This window comes from Urtica dioica, chromosome 7, assembly GCF_054948205.1.
Source record: "Urtica dioica subsp. dioica isolate 48M chromosome 7, U.dioica_male_clone48M_v1_H2, whole genome shotgun sequence".
In the NCBI taxonomy this organism is placed as follows: Eukaryota; Viridiplantae; Streptophyta; class Magnoliopsida; order Rosales; family Urticaceae; genus Urtica; species Urtica dioica.
In genome coordinates, this window is record NC_142762.1 from 46,411,546 (window position 1) to 46,425,338 (window position 13,793).

The 13,793-nt window shown below is 38.2% G+C and overlaps 1 protein-coding gene across 1 annotated transcript; it reads left to right on the plus strand.

The window, feature by feature from the left end:
• Positions 1 to 2,229: 2,229 nt before the first annotated feature.
• Positions 2,230 to 3,776, plus strand: LOC149392224 (strychnine-10-hydroxylase-like). The gene is made up of 2 exons (XM_089620952.1): positions 2,230 to 2,523; positions 3,005 to 3,776. The coding sequence occupies exons 1-2, from the start codon at positions 2,245 to 2,247 to the stop codon at positions 3,611 to 3,613; spliced, it is 888 nt and encodes a 295-aa protein (XP_089477078.1). The 5' UTR covers positions 2,230 to 2,244; the 3' UTR covers positions 3,614 to 3,776.
• The last annotated feature ends 10,017 nt before the right edge of the window (positions 3,777 to 13,793 follow it).

Here is a 13,793-nt window from a genome sequence, read left to right on the forward strand (position 1 = left end):
GGGCGAGTACAAACCTAGCATTTACAGTGTTTTGATTAATATACTATACATTGAGAGAGTGTTAGAGTGAAAAGTGAGAGGAGCTCAAGTATAGGGGGAGCCTAGATTGGTGATTACGTAGAATAATTAATTTGGAGTTATTAATAGTGGAATAAAGGTTATCATACATTTGTATTCCGTTATGGTACTCAAACTATCGTCTAGTGAAGTTACTCTTTTCACCGGGATTCATATCCCCCCTAAAGTAGGCAGTTGAGACCGAACTGAGTTATCATTCTTGATGTCTTTTACTTGTCATTGTTTACTTGTTGTTTGTTGCTTTGTTTTCTTTGCAGTTGTTTTTACACCTCTTAACAACACTTAACAAGTTAGCTTATTCAGTAGATCTAGACTATTAATTAGTAGAATAAATAAAATGAAGACATTTCTTATTTTAAGTCGAGGGACTCTAAAAGAGATACCAAGAGAGAATAGAGTATCCGAGTTTTTTTTTTTTTTGAAGGCAGCTTTGCTGCAGTGGGGATTGAACCCACGACCTCCACACAGGAGATGATGTGGAATTATCACTAGGCTATCCTAGGTACCACATAGAGTATCCGAGTTCTCATTTATGTTTTTCTACTGTGATCATTACGAAGTCCTTACAGCTAAACTAGAATGCGGAGTTGCGGAATCTGAAATTGGAGTATAACAAGCAAATCTATTGAGGGAAAGAAAGTTAAAAAAAATAACAAAAGCAAATTTATAAATTATTTTATAAAACACAAAAACTAGTGCGATTAAATTGTTGTTTTAAAATATACTCGATACTTTCATGTCCAAAAGAATAAAGTATTGGTATAAATAAAACAATATTTTATTTCAGGCTTATATATTATAGAGGAAACCAAAAAAGTTGACTATTTTGCTAATAGATTTTTTCCAATTCGCTATTTTGTTACTAGATTCGTAATAAGTTATATTTATCAACCAAATGTTCAACAATTATTAAGAGTATTTTAAACAAAAAATATGAACGAATCTTAGATTTCTCAAAATTCAAAAGTCAACGAAATTTTGTTGACATTCCAATCTCAAGATCTCGTCGAAAGCGACATTCAGCTCCAATGGGTTAGCCATCGACAAGTGACGCCTCAAGATTGCGATTGAAAAAAAGGTCCTTACATATGTCAAGGATTGTGTTTGAAGTCTTCATCGACAAAAGATGGTATCTGGTTTTCCAATGAATTTATCTTCCTTAGCAGTCCTGGAATGATTTGAATCGATCTTGGGCACATAGGTGGGTCAATCCATTCCAAAAACCCGCATCCATTGAATTTCTTTATCTGTCACAAGTATAAACCAAAGAATATTTATTTACAAAATCTTAAAAGGAATAGAAACATATGCGAACCTTATACTCGGGGCATCCCGATCGATCGGCCGTCATAATTGAATACCTAACGATTTTCCTTATTTATAAGATTCGGTTTCTAGGATAACGAGAAACATATTCAAACCTTATACTCGGGGCATCTATAGAATCGTCTTCCAGGGTTATCAACAGTTCAGAAAGTTCGTTCAACTCCATTTAGACCACACACATGAAGGAGGAGGTCGTCGACGCTCGGTACCCCCTCCTATATTTTCAGAAACGCGCGGCTTCCGACGTGTTGACGAACTGCAATCACTCGACTCCATCGTGATTGTATTAACATTAATTGTTATTTAATTATGAAAGAATAGAATAAAAATCATCAACAACAGGGTAAAATTGTTATTTCCAGTTCGTGACATATGTGTCACGAAGTGAATCCGGTTCGTGACACTAGTGACACGAACTGGATTCACTTCGTGACACCCTGGAAAAATCGGGAATTCAACAAAAAAACCATTTTTGACAAACAAATCACACCCAAACACAATGGAACCTATTTCAACATTAATCAAAACAATTAAACATGTTCTTGTATGTTAAGGATAGGAAGAACTTACCAAAATATGTTTGAAGAAATTTTGGATCTAGGATTTGCAGGAAGAAGAAGCTTGGATTTTGAAGTTTTTATGAACAATTTGCAGAAAACAAACTTGAATCTTGAAGTTTTGATGAACAACCTTGGATTGCAAAATGGTTTTAGATGGGTTTAACATTATTGAAAAATGGGTTTAAGAAACTTACACTCGGCGAGCAAGAAGATTCCGGCGACCCAAGAGATGAAGATTCCGGCGACCCAAGAATTTTCCGGTAAGCTGAGGCGAGAGGCGATGAGGGAGTTTTTCCGGTTGACTGGGTTGTATTTGGTCGGAGACGCCGTGCCGTGGCTGAGGTGGCTGGATTTGGGAGGTCACGAGAAGGACATGAAGAGGACTCGGAAGGATTTGGAGGATATCGCGGAGGAGTGTATGGACGAGCATCGCCGGAGGAGGAATAAGAGACAAGATCATGGGCGTGAAAGGGACTTCATGGACGTGATGATGAACGTTCTTCAGTCCGCTGACCTTGCTGGATTTGATTCCGATCACGTCAACAAAGCTATATCCATGGTATGCAAAGTTCTCTTTAATTTGTTGATTATTAGAAGCCCTTGGCCGTTAGATAGCTCCAACTAAGAACTCATAAAAGTATTAATAACCTAAACTAGAAAAGTATGAATCGACTATTAAATTTAGAATATGCATTTGAATGCGTAGTCGCGGCTATATAGCCGTGACATTAGTCTCGACTTAGCCGCGGAAAATTTCCCGGCTGAAGCCAGTAATTTATGTAGTGTACACGGGAAGTCAACTTGAGATTTTCGGGAGCATTTTTCAAAGCAACATAGCCTAGAATTTATAATTATGTCTATTAAGAAACTTCAAACTAAAAAAAGTACTTTGATTCTTGAGTTTTATTTAATTCATCACCAACAAGAAAGAAAAGAAAGCCCTTTCGATGGATTGGTTGTTCACATCTAACATGTCGACAATTAGAAAAGATCATTCACATTATATTGAATTGAAATATAATGCAGTACTACATTTGCAGAATATTATAGTATCCGGCACGGACACCACCACGGTAACAATAGTTTGGACTCTATGTTTAATGCTACGCAACCCAAATGTGCTGAAGAATGTACAAGAAGAATTGGACCTCCACGTCGGAAAGGAAAGACTAGTCAACGAGTCTGACGTCAGCAACTTGACATACCTTCAAGCCGCGGTCAAAGAAACCCTAAGGCTGTACCCAGCTGCACCGCTTTCTGGTCCACGGGAATTCACAGAGGACTGTACCATAGGAGGCTACCATGTACCCAAAGGCACCGGATTGATCACCAATCTCTGGAAGATCCAAACCGACCCGAGGGTTTGGCCCGACCCATTGGAGTTCAAGCCCGAGCGGTTCTCGGAGAGTCATAATATTAAGGGAAAGAGTTTTGATATGATCCCATTTGGTGCTGGAAGAAGGTCTTGCCCTGGGATTGCTTACGGGCTTCAAGTGACTCATTTGGTTCTGGCTTCTCTTTTACAAGCCTTTGAGGTTTCGAGCGACGGAGCGGTGGACATGACCGCCACTTTCGGGCTCACGAACTCGAAAGCCACTCCGCTTCAAGTTCTTCTCAAGCCTCGTTTGTCTCCTTCTCTCTACGAGTAGTCAACTTTTCCTTATTATTATTATATATATATATATATACATATATATATATATATATATATATATATATATATACCAAAATAAAGCTACTTTTAGTCCAAAAAGGATTAATACGGAAAAATGTACCTTACTATGTAATTTTTAAGAAAAATTGTACGCATGCATGAACAATTTAATTTGGATGTCGCGGGAACTTCTCCATGTAGTCGTTAATTTAGTTGAAGCTCTAGCAAATTAACATACAAAATTTTTAAATAAATAACATAAGGTTTATTCTATTGTTAGTATTATCATTAGTTTTTGTACACTACAGTAGCATAATTTGGATAGGCTGATTGACCACTAATAAAATAACTATGAGTGACGTAATTTAAAGAGTTTTATAAGCAACTAGGCCACCTAAAACGTTAGGTTTGAGATCTAGCCTATGTTTGGAGTTTTTTAGGGAAATAGCCAAACCTAATAGGTGGCAAATTATGTTTTACATTTTTGTCCTCAGTTTTTTAATTAGCATATTTTTTTTTTCCTTTTTTTGTGCGTTAATTGTTAGGCAGTTATTTTGCTTTTGAATTAGTATCCATGTTCAATATCTCTCTCTCTCTCTCACTCTCTCTCTCTCCAGCCACTCCACAAAAAAACTCTGGGCGTTCTCTCTCTCTCTCTCTCTCTCTCTCTCTCTCTCTCTCTCTCTATCTCTCTCTTTTCAACCCGAGCGTGGCTGCGCCCGGCGAGATCGGCACCGGGTGGCGTCGGCCTAGGAGCGCCGGGGAGAGCCGAGTCGACCGGCGTGGAGGCGTGCTCGGCGAGGCGGGCCCGGGCGAAGGTGTGCCGGCCCTCGTCGGCGCTGTCTGCGCCGGAAGCATCGCCAGAGGAGACCCAGGCGGCTCTGGGGGCGCGCGCGGCCTGGGTGGAGTCGCGCAGGTCGGGCCGGGCGCTGGGATGGGGGCGCACGTGGCCTGGGTGGAGTCGCGCAGGTCGAGCCGGGTGCTGAGATGGTCGTGTCGGCCCTGGGCGGCGACGCCGGGACTGTTTGGCAGGCGAGCGGCGGCGATGGAGGCCCGGGCAGCCTGGGCCCGGCCTTCCCCGAGGGGAGGCGCACCTTACAATTAAGCTTCTGTAGTATATTATTTACAATTATTTCCATTTATTTCGAAACCAGATCTGGGTTTTTTTTAACCCAGATCTCAGATCTGGTTTTTAAAAAAATAGTACAGACTGTGTTGTTACAGATGATTTATTTACAGTTATTTCCATTTATTTCCATTCAAGAATGAGATAATTTCCAGTAATTTACGTTTATTATCTGTGTTGACAGGTTCTCAATAGTAACGCTAATCTTGGTGAGCCGTTCTAGATTAGCGTGCCACGTATAACTATTTTGAAATTTTCTGTTATTTTATATTATTATTGCCTATTATTTAATATAAATATATTCATTATTTCCATTTGATTAAGTAAAAGGGCAAATTAGTCTATTAATTATTGACACCTAAGCACGTTGGCTATTTCCCTAAAAGTTATGAAACATAGGCTAAAAACAAAATCTATAGTTTCAAAGTGGCTATTTTGCTACAATGCCCAATAAAAGAAGATAAGTATGAGGATTTTCGCATAAAATAAAAAATAAAAAAAAGCTATTAAAAGTTAAAAGTAAAGTTGGATAGGAGATGAGTTGTTGTTGAATGTGATATTTATAGTAAAATAAAGTAAAAAATGGAATTGTCAATTGGAGAACACTTTATTTAAATTCATGCAATAGTATTACATTATTTGAATAAAGTGATCATTGGTAAAAGATCAATGTATTACAAGTTACAACAAGTCATATATGTTCGTATACATATATATATATATATATATATATATATATATATATATATATATATTGTGCGTATATAAGAATAGAGGAGAACTTATATCTTATATTTTTTTTCTTCATGTTTATCCAATTTAATTAAAACAATTCATCTTGTTTTTATTTTTATTTATTTATTAACAATGTATCTTTCGTACAAGAATAAAGTTATACAAATTTACTTAAAAAATAAAAGAAAGAATTATGTGATTAGACACGGCATCTTGTTTAAAAAACTATTCCACGGTAATAGTGTTGATGGCGTGTTTTAACTTTTAACTTTTAACTTTTAACTTTTAACTTCAACAACGATGGACATATCTGTGCGGTTATCATATCGTTGTTGACCACGTAAATAATCAACGTCTGTTATAGGTTTTTGTCGTTACTTTAGGTTAAGAAAAAAAATTTGAACAACTCTTCTAGGTGGTTTGTTCGATAGCTACGGCTAGAAAACTGACGCTAATCTACTATAAATACAGCCTGTGACGAAATATGTCTGATCATACATTCACTACAAATATAATAATAATGGCTTCTTCACTACTTCATTGTGATTTAAGATCATTAGTGATGATTCTGCCATTTACTATAGCACTGTTAGTAATATCCTATTATTATTGTATCAATAGAAAGTGGGTGGTTCAAAAGGGGAAAGCTACACCCCCAGAGGCCTCTGGAGGTTGGCCTATATTTGGCCATATTTTCTTGCTAAAAGGCCCAATGCCTTCCCACAAAACCCTAGGCGCGCTTGCGGATAAGTACGGCCCGATCTTCTCCATCCGAATCGGGTCCCACAAAGGTCTGGTGATAAGCAGCTCCGAGATTGCCAAGGAGTGTTTCACAACCAACGACTTGGCTTTGGCCTCGCGGCCGAGTTTGCTAGCTGCGAGAGTCACAAAAGTACTAAGTGTGCGTTTTATACTAGGCAGTAATAAAGGGAAAGAGATAGTCCACGTGGGACATGACTAGACTAGTAATAGACGACCAATAGGAAAGTAGAAAGAAATAGAGTGCCACGTAGACTATGCCTTAACACTTTTTAATATTTTTTCAAATTATTGTTAATATATTAACATAAGGTTTATTCTATTGTTAGTATTATTATTAGTTTTTGTACACTGCAGTAGTATAATTTGTTTAAATCTCTACATAATGTTCATATCAATCTATTATGAAATAAAAAGAAAATATTACTCTTACCTATCTTTTCCTTTACTTCACCCCTACACTATATATTTTCTACATCAACCGAGGCAACATAGCACCTGTAGAGAAACTCCGGATTGAATATTGAGATTTTAATAACATAAGAATAAAATAATAGCCATACTGTCTGTGTCTGGTAAATAGAAAAATATATTAGTTAAGATTTTAAATAATACCCACCGAACACATTTAAGAGATTTGTAACTAACTAGGCCACTTTAAACATGTGATTTTGGATCTAGCCTATGTTTGACAATTTTAGGGATATAGCCAAATGACTTATGTGGTAATAATTAATATCTGATTTGCCCTTATTTATTAACAAATTCGTCACCTCTTTTTCCTATTTTTTTTCAAATAATTTTTTTTCATCAAAATTTCAAAAATTCGTATCTTTCTCATACGAACTCGAAACTGAGTGATTTCAGATCCTACAAATTCGTGGCGTCGAGATCTTCAAAAATAGACCAATTTTGTTTGATAAAAAATTATGTTTAATGCATCATATTTATGTTTCCATTTATTTTTTTGACAAATTTCAGTTATTTCCATATCTAAGATAGCAACATGATTTTTCTACATCTATGACATTAAACATGATTTTTCATCAAACACAATGGATCTATTTTTGAAGATCTCGGCGTCACGAATCCGTAGGATTTGGAATCACTCAATTTCGAGTTCGTATGAGAAAGATACGAATTTTTGAAGTTTTGATACAAAAAAAATTATTTGAAAAAAATAGGAGAGATAAAGTGACGAATTTGTTAATAAATAATGGCAAATCAGACCTTAATTATTATCACATAAGCTATTTGGCTATATTCCTAAAAATTGTCAAACATGGGCTAAAAACAAATTACATAGTTTCATTTTGGCTATTTTGCTACACTGCCCAACATTTAATGTGAATGTGTAATTTCAAATTTACTCTTATTTAATCAGGCAGTAATTAAAAAAAATGGACCATAACTAATGATGTCACAAAATAGGTAAGAATCTGATTGACCACTAATAAAATAACTATGAGTGATGTAATTTAAAAAGAAAATAAATATGAGGATTTTAGCATAAATAGAAGATAATTTTTTTTATAAAAGTTAAAAGTAAAGTTGGATAGGAGATGAGTTGTTGTTGAATGTGATATTTATAGTAAAACAAGGTAAAAAAAATGGAATTTTCAATTGGAGAACACTATTTAAATTCATGCAATAGTATTACACCATTTGAATAAAGTGATCATTGGTAAAAGATCAAATTACAAGTTACAACAAGTCATACATGTTCTTATATATATATATATATATATATGTATATATATGTATATATTTTTGTGCATATATAAGAATAGAGGAGAAAATATATCTTCTTATATTTTTTTCTTCATGTTTATCCAATTTAATTAAAACAATTCGCAGTGTTTTTTTATTTATTTATTCATTAACAATGTATCTTTCATACAAGAATAAAGTTATATACAAATTTACTTAAAAAATAAAAGAAAGAATAATGTGACAATTAGTTAGACACGGCTTTGACATCTATAAACGTTTTACTTACTAACTTATTCCATTCCTGATTTTTGCGACGTCCACACTAAACCATTGTTTCCTTGCAGCAAATATATTGAAATAGACAAAATGTAAGAAGCGATGTCCCTTACGTTTTTAGCTTTAGAAAAATGCCACCGTAATGATGTTGAAAAAACATAATTATTCCACCGTAATATGATGGCGTGTTTTAACTTAAAACTTCAACAACGATGGTCATATCTGTGCGGTGATCATATCGTTGTTGACCACGTAAATAATCAACGACTGTTATAGCCAGGTTTTTGTCGATACTTTAGGTTAAGAAAACAATTTGAACAACTCTTCTAGGTGGTTTGTTCGATAGCTACGGCTAGAAATCTGACACTAATCTACTATAAATACTGCCTGTGACGAAATATGTCTGATCATACGATCACTATAATTATAATAATAATGGCTTCTTCACTACTTCATTGTGATTTAAGATCATTAGTGATGATTCTACCATTTAGTATAGCACTCTTAGTAATATCCTACAATTATTGTATCCATAGAAAGTGGGTGGTTAAAAAAGGCAAAGTTGCACCGCCTGAGGCCTCTGGAGGTTGGCCTATATTTGGCCATATTTTCTTGCTAAAAGGCCCAACGCCTTCCCACAAAACCCTAGGCGCGCTTGCAGATAAGTACGGCCCGATCTTCTCCATCCGAATCGGGTCCCACTATTGAGTTTAGAGAATGAGGGAGAAAAGAGAATGATGAGAAAGAGTTTATTCTCTGATCTGATTGAATACACGGAAACACAAAGGTATTTATACCTTGTGTTGATGAACTACAATAAACGAGATTATAATCAGCTAAACCAAAACCACAACTATACACATGAAACCTGCCACGTTACACATGATCTCCAATAGCCCCCCTCAAGCTCACAGTGGCCTTAGAGGCAACTTTGAGCTTGGAACGCAAGGAAGAGAAAGCCTTACTGGAGATAGGTTTGGTCAACACATCAGCGAGCTGGTCAACTGCTGGAACATGCTTGACTTGAACAAGGCCTTGAGACACCTTTTCACGAACAAAGTATAGATCCATTTCAACATGCTTTGTACGAGCATGAAGTACTGGATTTGCAGCTAACATCACAGCACTCACATTGTCACACCAAACATCCGGGACACGAGACTGCGGAAGACCAAGCTCATGAACCAAGGACTGAAGCCAAGTGATCTCAGAAACAACACCAGCAAGACTGCGAAACTCAGCCTCAGCAGTTGAGCAAGAAAGAGTATGTTGCTTCTTAGAACTCCACGAGACTAGATTACAGCCCAGAAAAACACAATGACCAGACGTGGAACGACGATCATCTTGATCATTTCCCCAATCAGCATCACTAAAGCCTGTGACATTGAAGTGATCTGAACGAGAGATCTGTAACCCATAATCCAGCGTGCCAGAGAGGTATCGAAGTATGCGCTTAACTGCAACCCAATGAGCTTGAAGAGGTGAGTGCATAAACTGGCACACACGATTGACAGAATAAGCGAGCTCAGGACGGGTAATAGTCACGTATTGCAAACCACCAACAATGCTCATATACAATTGTGCATCGTGAACCACATCACTACCATAGCCAGTCAACTTCAAACCACTGGTCATTGGAGTGGAACAAAAGCGAGCATTTTGCATCTTGGCCTTGCAAAGAAGATCCTTGATGTATTTGGTTTGACACAGAAGCAAACCATCAGGCGATGAAATGACTTCAATCCCAAGAAAGAAGTTCAAGACACCAAGATCTTTAAGGGAGAAAGTAGCACTCAATTGCTTAATCACCATCTCAACCTCAGCACTAGAACATCCCGTAACAAGGATATCATCAACATAAACAACCACCAGGACTTGTGACTGAGAAGTTCCTCTCATAAACAGTGAAGGATCAGTCCGAGAGGCCTTGAAATTTAGCTGAGTCAAGGCACCCTGTAATCTTCCAAACCACGCCCTCGGAGCCTGTTTAAGGCCATAGATCGACTTCAACAATTTGCAGACTCGTTGAGGGTAATTAGGATCCTCAAACCCTTGTGGCTGAGTCATGTAAACTTCCTCAATGAGTTCAGCATTCAAAAATGCATTATTCACATCGATCTGCCGCACAGTCCAACCCTTTGTCAAAGCAACAGAGAGGATAACTCTGATCGTAGTCGGCTTGGCCACAGGATTAAACGTCTCATTATAGTCAAAGCCAGGCACTTGAGTATAGCTCTTAGCCACTAGACGAGCCTTGTACTTATTTAGAGAACCATCAGGATTCTGCTTGATAGTAAATACCCATTTACTACCAATAGCCTTTCGATCAGCAGGTAAGTCTGTCAAGTACCAAGTCTCGTTTCTCATCAATGCTAGATACTCAGAGTTCATAGCAGAGAGCCAGTGACTGTTGTTGATAGCCTCACCCACAGAGCCAGGGATAGTAGTAGCAGAGTAGACTTTAGGTACACTAATCCCAGACTTGGCTCTAGTGATCATGGGGTGATCATTGATAGGCACAACCGGTGCAGAATGCAATTGTAGATCCTGCTGAGCGACCATATCAGAGACAGCACCAACAGGAGATGGACCTGCAGAGTTAGAAACTACAGATGGAGTGGAATGGTTTTGCACATGCACATGTGGACTGGACTTAGAAGGAAGAAGATGAGGAGCAGAAGACTCATTTGGCTGACACTGAGAAAGGATAGAAGATTCTTTTGGCTGAGAGACACAAGGAATGGATATTGGAGGACCATTATGTAGGACTGAATCAGGAACAACATTGACAGAGGGAAACAACTTTGTATAAGGGAAAATATTTTCATTAAAAATAACATCACGAGAGACATAGATCCTACCCTTCCCATCTAGACACTTATAGCCTTTATGATTCAAGCTAAAACCAAGAAAGACACATTTAGTGGACCTGAAAGATAGTTTATGGTGATTATAAGGTCTAGTGTTTGGATAACAAGCACAACCAAAGACTCGGAGCAGACTATAGTTTGGTTTTTGATGAAATAAAGTCTCCAAGGGAGTGCTGTTAGAAAGAACAGGGGTATGAAGTCTATTGTGAAGATATACAGCTGTTCGGAATGCCTCATCCCAATATCTAAAGGGTAAGCCAGAATGAGCGAGAAGAGTGAGACCATTCTCCACAATATGCCTATGTTTACGTTCAACTAGACCATTTTGCTCATGTGTGTGAGGACAATGACACCTATGTTGCACACCAGATGACTCTAGAAACTGAGTGAAAGGTCTGAACTCACCTCCCCAATCAGATTGCACACACTTGATCTTATAGGGAGTTTGAAGTTCAACTTGTGACTTAAACATTTTGAAGGTTTCTAGAGCCTCAGACTTGGCCTTGAGAAGGTATATCCAGGTGTATCTAGAGAATGCATCAACAAAGGAGATGTAATATTTATAGCCATTCGTAGACAGTGTTGGTGATGGACCCCAAAGATCTGTGTGTATGAGTTGCAGTGGTTCAGTGTATTTGGTTTCAGAGGATAAGAAAGGAAATTTGTGTATTTTACCATAACAGCAAGCACGACAGATATCAACATCTTCTTTATTTATTGAACATGGAATATGACACTGATTTAAGACCTTTTGAACTACTTTACAGGAAGGATGTCCTAGACGATAATGCCATAACTTGTAAGAGGCAGAATTTGGCAACTTAGCAGAAATCAAAGCATTACAAGACTGAACAGAATTTATTAATGACTGTTTTGTTGTACCAGACAAAGTTGACTGCTGTACTGTGGAAGACTCAGTGACTCTAGACGAATTTGGTAGCTCTCCTAGCCTAATTTGCGTCTTGTCAAACACATAAAGTCCGTCCTTAAGCCTGCCTTCCAATAGAACCTTCTTGGAAATCTGATGTTTGACAAAACAATTGAAGGAGTGAAACTCAAAGAAAACACCATTATCAACACAAAACTTAGACACACTAAGAAGGTTCTTTGTGATTTCAGGAACATGAAGAAGAGACTTTAGACTGAGAGTTTGGGATGTAAAAGGAGACTGAAATGAACTTTGTCCAACATGTGTAATATGCAAACCCTTACCATCTCCAATGTGAACTTGCTCCGGTCCAAAGTACTCCATCTTGTTCTCCAAGTTCTGTGCATCAGTTGTCACATGATTCGTGGCTCCAGAATCAGGATACCACTCACCATCAGGATTGTACCACTGTCCTTCGTAAGGACCTGCGCTGTACCAGCTCGAATCCTGTGCATCTTCAGCAGAGATAGTGAGAGCTGCAACATGGCCTTGTAGAGCTCCACTAGACTGGCCTTGGTTGGATGAAGCAGCAAGCTGAAGCTGAGCTGGTCCTTTGAAGGTCTCATAGAACCTATAGAAGCACTGAAGCGCAAGATGACCGAGCTTGCCACAAACTTGACACTGCGGTCGAGAATTATTGGTGAAACCTCTGCCAGATCCTCCGCGACCTCTAGAACCTCCTCCTCTAGAATAAGTACCTCGATTCTGAGAGCCTCCTCGAAAATGAGGTTGAAACTGAGAATAACCACCTCTAGAGAAGGATTGTGGACCAGAATGATAACCTCCTCCAAAATAGCCTCCAGATCCACGATATCCTCCACCGCCACGACGCCAGTCAGAGGAATAAGGCACAGACGAGTAATTGACACTCATTCCAGGCAATTTGGAGTTGTGAACATCGAGGTTATCATTCTTGCGTTCAATTCTGGCTTCTTGTGACAGAAGAAGTGCTTCTATCTCATCAACAGAGTGAATATCATTTCGAGCGATCGTCGTGAGCACAAAAGTCTCATATTCATCAGGTAATCCTTCGCAAATAGCATCCACATGCTCCTGAACAGAAAACTTCAAGCCAACCAGAACAAGTAGATCTACTAATTTCCGAACTCGAAGCAAATATTCGTTCATCGTGGAATCATTCTTCTTTGTTCGTTGCAACTGAAGCTTGAATTGCGCAATTTTTGCCTTGATCTGAGCAGCAAAGTAGGTCTCAAGAGTTTTCCATACTTGAGATGAAGACTCACAGCTCACAACTCGAACAAGCACATTCGCCGTCATCGACGCAAGGAGCCATGAGACAAGTAACTGATCTTGCCTTATCCAAAGTCTGTACTCTGGATTCACTTGTTCTGGATCTTCATCGCCTTGGTGAAGATACTTCTCTGGAATCGTAGAGCTTCCTAGAAGAAATTCCTCCAGGTCATGACCGCAAACAGTGGAGAGAATCTGCTTCCTCCACACAAGAAAGTTGTTCAGATCAAGCTTGATTGAAATGTTGTTGTTGAAGATAACTGGATTAGATCGCTGAGAAGAGACTCCATGATCGGAGACGTCACCGAACTCTGTCGTTGAGCTTGCCATAGATCAGAGGAAAGAATGATCGGAAAAAAAAAATCGATCAGATCTACACAGAAAATTCCGATACCGGAGATGGCTCTGATACCATATTGAGTTTAGAGAATGAGGGAGAAAAGAGAATGATGAGAAAGAGTTTATTATCTGATCTGATTGAATACACGGAAGCACAAAGGTATTTATACCTTGTGTT